General features: G+C 42.3%; 1 protein-coding gene across 1 annotated transcript in view; it reads left to right on the top strand.

Annotated features, from left to right (window-relative positions):
- The window catches only part of fa2h (fatty acid 2-hydroxylase), a 23727-nt gene that overhangs the window by 9843 nt on the left and 4436 nt on the right, over nucleotides 1-9448 (top strand). The window contains 1 exon segment of the mRNA XM_031875654.1: nucleotides 9253-9442. Within this exon segment, the coding sequence (XP_031731514.1) occupies nucleotides 9253-9442 (190 nt within the window).

Raw genomic sequence — 9448 nt, 5'->3', positions numbered from 1 at the left:
TAGAATGTTGAGGAAAATAATGAATTTAATCCATTTTGGAATAAGGCTGTAACATAACAAAATGTGGAAAAAGTGAAGCGCTGTGAATACTTTCCGGTTGCACTGTATGATATCATCACGATATGGTTCAATTAAAAGACGATAAATGATTTTCCTATTGAATTATTGCCGGGCCCTTCTCTGCCAGGGCATTCTATTGACGATACGTGGATATTTTTGGCACACGCTGTGCTCTGATCAGTGTGACATGAAACAAGAGCAGCAAATGAGCAACTTGAAACAAGTGAAACCAAAGCCGGGGGTCCACTTCCTGATTGCGCATGTTTTGGAGTACCTGACCCCCAAATCATGGAAGAACACAGTCGGGGTGAACAAATAAGAAATATTTAGCGCGCTTGACCAGATGTTCTGGGTGTAGAGCTCTGGGTGTTCTTACAAAACGCTCGTATCAGCTCGGGTGTGATAAACCTCCACATGCTGACGCTCCTCATCTGTTATGTAACTGGAGACCAGAGGTTATGAAAGCTTTTTCTAGCACGAAGGTCACCTGTAGACCTGCTGCCTCTGATGCTCTGTTGTATCTTGGCTGTTATTTATTCACTAAAGTCCTGGAGGAATCCTCAACCATGCTGCTGGAGACTGAGCCAAAAGCAGTGTCAATGTGATGATGATGATGATGTTTTTTATTCATCACAAATTGGGTTTGACTTTAGGGAAATAGACTCGCAGTTAAGCACCTGCACGGCTTCAGAGTGTCGCCCTTTGTGCCACTGCCACCATCCTTTCATCACAACAATCTCAACTTCACAAACCAACCGTGACCAAGTCTGCTTACATATTGGCTTCCCAGAGGTCAACAGCGACGCAGCCTTTGCCCCACACATAATTCCCCCACCTTTAGTCCCAACACCACTGTACCTGTCATAAAACACACAGTAATAAAACGCAATGACAGAAAACCACGCACACCCTGAAGAGAAGGATCCCAGTTTTTCTGTCGAGAATGGAACAACCTTTAAATTGTTTGGTGTTAGTTTACCTCAAAGTATCCAATCAAGCCAAACGTCATTATCAATAAAAGACAAGACAAATAAAGAAATACAAAAATGGGCCTCGTGCAAAAAGGGGAATTGGTAGAGTGGGATGTCTTTACCTGACCACCATTTTCTCGCGAGTGCCTGGTTAGCAGTCTATGGCTCGGAAAAAAAACAACTTGTTTGATTCCTTTTTATGACTCGCCTAATTTTGCAAGTGAGGTGTTCAATTGACGAGCCTAACGTGTCATTTTATTTTATGTTAGTCTTTTTGTTGAGCCCTGAGAGGCTATTCAATCGGTCACAAGTTGTGTTCTGAATAATATTATATCATTGCTATATTTTAGATGCATTTGTCATGACAATGTTCAAATATTAACATTTGCTGTCGAAAAAGTTTGATGGTGTTTTTATTTGCTTGATTGGTTTAACATTTGAGCCTTGAGGGACAAGGGAAGGGATCCTGGATGATGCACGTGCTTAGAAATAAAAAAATACAAGTTACAGTAGATATTTCTGCTGAAGACTAGGCACATAAATAGTTGAATGCAGGTCAGTATACACATTTTAAATCAGGGACAAGGGGCATTGGCAGATACCCTGCGATGAGGTATTGGAATTAGGAGCTGTTACTTCAAAGTGCTGATCCATCAAATTTCCTCTGCCCTGTTATACGTAAGCAGTGTTGCGTCGGTGTGGCTCACCCATCCAGCCCCTCTATCCTTCACCTTTGACCCCATGCCCTAGTTATATCAGTATCTGTCCTGCTCAACCCTCAACTCTCTTTTGTGTCATTTCAACCCACAACCGCATGATGCCATAGAGACCATTTCACAGTTCTAAACGGGTCCAAGTTTATTTCCTGTTGCAGTGCATTGAATATATCCGAAAAAGTGAGGGTCGTTACGTCATTGTGACAGCACAAGTGAATGGGGTGTGCATGGCGAGTCCCAGTACAACCCATCATATGTGTATTCTTTTTGATCTAAATGTGTTTGTTTTCATGTTATTGGACTCCAAAGAGAACCTCGGCTCTGTCCAGCAGCTGCATGTAGCTCAACTCAAGATACAGTAGCAACATCACGAGACATGACTAAACGATTATCTCTGACCACACTGCATTTACAACCAGGTCGATTTATTAATGGCTCTGATGATGACAGGTCTGACTCGATGATATGGCCTGCCACAGTTAGGTAAATACAGGGCCTTTCAGTACGCTGCAATATCAGTGTTTGATTTGCATTCAGCTACACAGACGTCCTGACAGGGATTAAGCTAGAGAGGCTGTCGCTCACCAACACTGTAGCTCCCTGTCTGTTTTCTTTTTGTTTTTTACACCTTAACAAGAATAATTTCTTTCTAACGTTAATGGTCTTATCACCAAATTAATGTGGGATGTCTCAACAGACATATTGCTGGCTAACGTTTGCTAAACAACTTAGTTCATTAACGAACAAAGTAACAAGTAGCTAAACACAGGTCCAGACTTAAAGAGGCATAACGTTATCAAATGAGAAAATTGGAGCCACCTCCTGACAATAATAGAGAGAGCTGGCTAACATTAGCCCTCCTGAATATTATGAAATATCATTAACAGTCTGACGGTCGGTTAGTTATTGATACAAACAAAGATGCTCTATTACAATCAAGTGCATGTAAAATACTATCGGGTTGGCACCAGCGTGAGTTCCGTGACTTAATGACCCTTCCTTCCTTCCTTCCTTCCTTCCTTCATGTCCTCGGTTGGAGTGTATATAAAAGACATCAGCTGATAGGGAGTAAACATGGACCCGAGCTGTTGCCACGCCATTGAAATCCATTGAAACAATCTATTGTCAATGTATTTTCACCATTTGGTTTCTCTTCCTCCCCACCACCTTATCTTTGGGAACACAATAAATCATAATGAAATGAAAGGGGGCTAAATGGCAGTGTGGACCACCATCCACAGCTACTTCTTCATGTATTTTAAATTGTTGAATCATCACCGTTGTCCCATCAAGCTAACCTAAAGTGTCACAGATTTGAGGGACGTTTTCTCTTATTGTAATCTCGACCAAATTCGGGCCCCTGAAAGTCTGTTTTATTCCTCTTCACCACATCCATTTAAGTCATCCACCCACATTCTCCTCCTCGTCCTCCTCCAGCGGAGGCTGACTGTAGTTCCTGTGTTGCGATGGTACCAGGCCACATCGCCACCCCACTCTAACCATCTCCTTTGTTTTATTTTGCGTCTCATTCTTTCATGTTTTTTCCTCCTACTGGGACAGAGCACTCCTTATATTTTCTCCTTGACAGTGATGTCCTCTGTAAAATAAGATCATTCAGTCACCCTGCCCTCTCCCAACGAGGCGTCTCTGAAGTTTGCATTTAATTGTTATTCATGGATATTAAAAAAAACACCGGCAATAACCACAAGACCGTACTCCTGTGTCATGAAAGGGTAAATTGAAGATTTCATCAATTAAATCAATGATCTACCTAAACGGCAAATATGGACAAAGGAGGAATGACGTGGTTGAGGTTTGCCTTTCAAAAGACAACAAAAAGGCTTCTTCAGGTTAAGGCTTGTTGAATGCTCTTAATCACACTATATAATGTAAGCTAGCGCAGCATGATGCTAAAGTCCTATAATCATCCCTCCCCATGCTGCAGTCGATAGGTGTCATTCTCGACATGACAATGGGTCGAAGTAGGGGAGAGTTGTGTCAACACCACAGGCATACCACCCATTGTCTCAGCCCGGGCCTGAAGGGTGTACACAGGCACTCCTGGATCAACAGGAACACAGATCAAGACCAGCAATTAGTTACTGAACTCCCTCCTTGTGCGTTCAGTGTTCATTTAACAGCTAGCTAAATGAACCCGCCATTCATTTGTTCTTCGGCTCTCTGGCTTTACGTTCAGGCAGCAACGTAGAGGATGTGACAGAGAGGGCGATTTAACCCGAGCTGCCTTTAACTTGAGTCCTGTAGTTGCAAAAATAATTCAGATTGCATAGAAGTCTATGTGAAAATGAGCCTACTTCTCTCTTGATTTATTACCTCTGTAAACATTGTAAACGTGAGTTTATGGTTTCAATCTCTAGTTTCAAGTCTTCTTCAATACAGCATGATGTTAATGATGTTAAATTATGGTCCATTTAGAGTCAAATAGACAATAAAGCAGGGTCTGCTTTAGCGCGGGGCTACCTTGTGATTGACAGGTCGCGTCTCTGTAGTCCAAATATGGTCGCTTCTGTTCACTGGTTGCAAAAAACCAAGATGGCGTTGGCCAAAATCCAAGATGGCGATGGCAACAATGCCAAACTCAAGGATTCAAAACAGCAGTCCACAACTCGATGAGTGACATCACGATGACTACGTCCACTTCTTACATACAGTCTATGAGATATACTGACATGTTTTGTGAACCATAGGTGGCCTTACTTTTCATGGTGGAAGACAGAAAGAATAGAAACTAAAGGTAAACCAATAAATGTGAGGTTCCTGATTACAGTTCAATACAGAGTGTAATGGACACGTTGACTTCCTGACACCAAATTGCCCCAATGTCCAACTTCAAAAGAAAAGAGAACCTCTTCTCACACAAGCCTGGATTATTAGAAACTATAACTTTGTGCAAGTCTTCCTTTAGATATTTCTTTCCGTGGAGAAATGAAACGACCAAAAAAGGACCACATCCTGTTGATCTTTTTTGCAGCCACAGGTTCAAACCCACATCAAACTGCTTTCAGTCTGCCACTTCTGTGGTGTTTCACACCAGACTCGCAGTAGCTGGCTTTTCTAGTACCTAATTAAAACAAACTGTGATCTTTTGTCAACCTGCCGCATTAAATAACGGTTAAAAATTGATCTTAAATATGAAACTCACAAAAAATCAAAAGCCTGCACCTGAGCAGCGATGTTGTGTTTGCTGCAACTGTGTCCTCGTAGGGAAGGATAGTTTTCTAAGTGTTATAGTCAGGCCTAGTTGTTTTTGTCATACAGTTGTCCCACTGCGGGACTAATAAAGGATTATCTTATTTTATCTTATCTTGTATAACCATAAAGGAAATCAAACATTAAGGCAATTACTGAACAACTTCCTGTCTTGGTTTATTCCTGGTCAGGTAGGAGAGTGCAACAAAACATTGGCATCGCAGTCGGTGAACGGCTGGAGGAACACCGTGTACCTGGTTTGAATTTCACTATAATCTGTTAAAATAAATATGTAAAACCGTATAAGTTGCCTTTCCTTTCTGTGCGCAGAGGTGATGTTTTTAATCTCCTGTACTTATTTACATGCTACAGCGATCGTTTTATATGCGTCAGCCGCCACGGGGCACCTTCGACGCCTTTAATGGCTTTAGGTGCTGACACATTTTCAGTGTTATCTTAGAATGGGAATATAACAACCGGTTTAGTTAACATTTAGCCCCATTTAAACCTTCCGTAGTCACATTTTGAAAATGATGAAGCAGAGGGTTCCCTCGAGCTTTGAAGGGTGGTTCAACAGCAGAAACCACTTAAAGTTACAATACATATCCCTGTTGTAGTTGGCGGGACATGATGTGCCATCACAATTGCTTTGATTATTATCCATCAATATTTATGTTTTGGTTAATCATTTAATGGCTTAGTCCATTTCTGAATTGGCTAAGTGGATAGTCCTTCAATCAGAGGATTGGCGGTTCGATCCCCGGCTCCGCTAGGCACATGTCGATGTGTCCTTGAGCAAGACACTGAACCCCAAAATAGCCCCCGTAGCTATAGCGACGGTGTAAGTCACTTTGGATAACGTCTGCTAAATGGCCGTAATGTAATGTATTAATAAACAAACCCTCTCACACAAATGCACAGGCAAATATCAGTAGTTGTACATGATAGACTGTCAACTATTTGTTTTCACCTTTACCAACTGTAATTATTAATGGGCATACAGGATCTGTGACGTCATCACAAAGTTTAGTCTGTGGTTCAAGAACTCTTGGGCGGGCCAGTGGGAGAAACACTACTGCAACTTTTTTAACGTATGTGTCGGGCGACTGAATAGGCGCCATCTTGTGTACAGTTGTTATAATGCATCCATGGCCGAACCACCTATGATCGCATTTTATAAGCTAGTGGAGAATTCAAGTTTGTCTTTTTAAAGAACATGGGCTTTTGGAGAAAAATGCTATTTGGTAATATGAGAGTAACACATGCCACTGTATCTGATTTTGTCTCTATTTTTGTTTTTATGCGTTTGAAAAACAAAAAATAGGAACTGAGTTGTGTAACTATAAAAACATGTCATGAATAAAAAATAAAAAATAAACAGGAACCAGACACCATTGATCACTTTCAAGCCAAACTGGAGCTTTCCTTCTATTAATAGCAATACAACTAACTTATAACTTATGAATCATCTATAGTGATACTGATCAACACTGTACCACGTTTATGTTCTTACATATAAGCTCAGAGAAAGCTCATTTAAAGTCAGAAGAAACTGAAATTGTATTATCTTAAACTGTTCTGATTGTGTGTTCCATCTGCATAAAAAAAAAACAAATCTTTAAAGTGGTATGTGGAGGTTTGCACATATTTAGTCATAGCAGAATTGTGAGGTGTGTCTTTGCATCGCTATATCTGAAACAATGGCACTGTTAACACACTTCTAGTGAAGCATTGCTGCACCGCACCTGCAGAGTCCGTCGAGCTCCAGCGAGCTTTTGTTAAGCCGGTCCCGTATGTATGAAGTGGGACGAGCTCATTAAACGTTGCTCACAGTCTCACTCAAGTAGGCCACTGCTGATACAGAGGGTGTGTCTGTTTAATACTGTCACCAACATAAAGCTATCACGCTGCTTCTTTCAGTGTGTGTGTGTGTGTGTGTGTCTGTGTGTGTTGGTAGCTTTGAGCCAAAAGAGTTTGCCGTGCCGCCCCGTGTGATTGTTTTGGTATCGGGTCTGTATCACCATGTACAGTATCACCTATAACGAGGCTAAACAAATGACACGCTCAACGTACAGTGTATTTGTTTTCTGACACTGACTGTACTGTGTATTTGATGAACATTTTCACAAACATTTCATCCAATCAAATTAGTATTGATACTGCTGTTATAAAGAGCTACAGGACACGGACACGCAAGATTTTTTAGCTGCTGTTGCTTTTGTTTTAAGTCTCTGGGTCTGTCATTTTAATAAAGTATATAAACGTATCGTCCTGTGTCAGGACGATCTACATCCCTGTGCGTGTTATTATCTGTATAGACAATACTGTAGACACGGCAGGGGGATGGATCAGAAAACAGGTTTCAAGTAAAGTATTGATCTCGTGTTACTAGACGTCAGAGTGAGCTCCAACATCGAATGTATTAGTCTTCCAAGAAGGACGAGACATCTTAATGGTCCCTTTGTGTCGTTTTTTTTTTTTTTTTTAAAGTACAGTGTGATAATTGGGGGGGGGGGGGGGGGGGGGGGGGTATGTTGCCTCTGTAGGTGTTATATTACCACGGTGATGTAGGTAACAAACCACAGGGGACCTGTGAGTAAGGGTGTGTGTTGTGTTTTACGTTTGTGTTCGCTTGTGCATCAAAACCAACCAGCTGATAAATATTTCACTTGACTGACAGCCAATCAGAGGGGGACCAGAGGCTGCCAATGGCAGACCAGAGAAGGAAGACGGTGATGAGTTTGGTGACATTGTCACCGGACGAAAGAGAAGCAGATATAGAAACACGTTTCCATGCATTCTTTTGACTTACGAATAAGACAATATTCGTCCTGGGCTGTTTCATTGGCTGATGAAAATGAATCTTCCACTAATATTCCAGAGACCGTGCATTACCATAACCATGCGTGTGAACACAACCTCCCTCTTTCAATGGCAAAAAAGTGCATAAATGTCCACTTTTCAAACTTCTCCTGCAGCATAATCCACATCTCCGCTGCCTGCCCGCCCATACAGTACGCTAATTAGATTTCATTATGTATTCATAATGCTCATGTCTTCTCCAACACGTGTGTGTGAGGCCGCAACAGCTGCCACTTCCTTTCATTTGTCAGGGCGAGTGACTGCGTGAAAGCCACTAATGTTTCATTCAAATAGTCTTCAGTTTCCCGGGTAGAAGTCAGTGGAAACGTTTGGTTAGAAAAACTGACTTTTGCATTTTCACACACAGAGATGGAGAGGACCGACCTCACATCTTCTCTCTCCACGGCTGTCACATTATGGGCCACACTTTCCAGTCTCTTTTCTGACCGCAGCCGGTGCTGCTGAGAGCACACGGTCTGATCGTGTTATTTGGAGGTATTCTAAAACACCCTGGTGTTGGATTTCTCACCGTTCTTCATATCTTACTCGCATCTTGAGTGTGCAGCAGAGTCAGCTCAATGATTGATCGGCACCCCGTATTTTGCACCTCTACCTGTGGAAACGGCGGTTGTAAGTGTTTGTCAGTTCAAAGATTGAGGATTGTAAATGATTGTAAAAGTGTTGAAAAGGTTGAAGGCAACATGTGATGTACATGTCACATGTTGCCTTCAACCTTTTAGTATCCAACATGGTGATGAGAGTAAAGGGCAGTCCCTGAGCTAGTTTGGATCAAAAATAGTTATATCTGGCCCTTTCAAATATAGCTTATGATTTACGAATTACAGTTCCTGTCTTTTTCCCCCTGCTCGGGACTGCCTGTCTTGTTTTATGATGCTTTGTGGGTGTGATTTTTTTATTTTTTTTGCCCTGTCATCACCATTTACATGTGTTTACAAGAACACAAAGTCCTTCACAGACCTAGCCCCTTCATTTTGCTCTCAGAGTCCAACAGATTAACACATTTCACTTCAATATACACACAGTTTTCCCTGCAGGGAAGCATGCCTCCGGACCCCCTTGACACAAACTGGGAAACACTGTCATATGTTAAGAGTGCGATATAAACTGGGATTTATAGTGATGGAGCAGCTTTATTGGTCGTGGACGAAGGCTCTATATTGCAGGAAATGGCGCTTTCAGGTGTTGGTGAGATTAAGAACGTCCTGCCATACCCCCCCTTGCCTGCACCAATCTTGCACCCCCACTGTGACACAGGTCGGTGTTTTAAACAGGTCCGTCTCTATCTCTGACCTTTGTAAAAAATGACTGGGCTGAAAAGAAAGGGCTCGTCCACTTCGTCCTAGCTCTGACCACGAGTCTACCTTCCCGCCATTAATCACGTCCCTTTTTGTCTCCCTTTTTTTCCCCTTCAGACTCTGAGAGAGAGGAGGAAGGCCGGCGAGCAGACGGCCGGAGAGACGGGAGACGAGACGGGAGATGAGCCGGCGAAAGAGGAGGACGAGAAGGCCGATTACAACCGCTGCAGCTCCGTGGACCTGGACAAGGTGTGTGTGTGTTTCTGTGAGAGTCCCAGCATCTCTTTTTGTTTATGTGTGTGTGTGTGTGTGT

This window comes from Anarrhichthys ocellatus, unplaced genomic scaffold (assembly GCF_004355925.1).
Source record: "Anarrhichthys ocellatus isolate YVR2014 unplaced genomic scaffold, GSC_Weel_1.0 scaffold93, whole genome shotgun sequence".
In the NCBI taxonomy this organism is placed as follows: Eukaryota; Metazoa; Chordata; class Actinopteri; order Perciformes; family Anarhichadidae; genus Anarrhichthys; species Anarrhichthys ocellatus.
The sequence above is the reverse complement of the archived record's forward strand: the minus strand, read 5'-3'. Positions and strand labels throughout refer to the sequence as shown.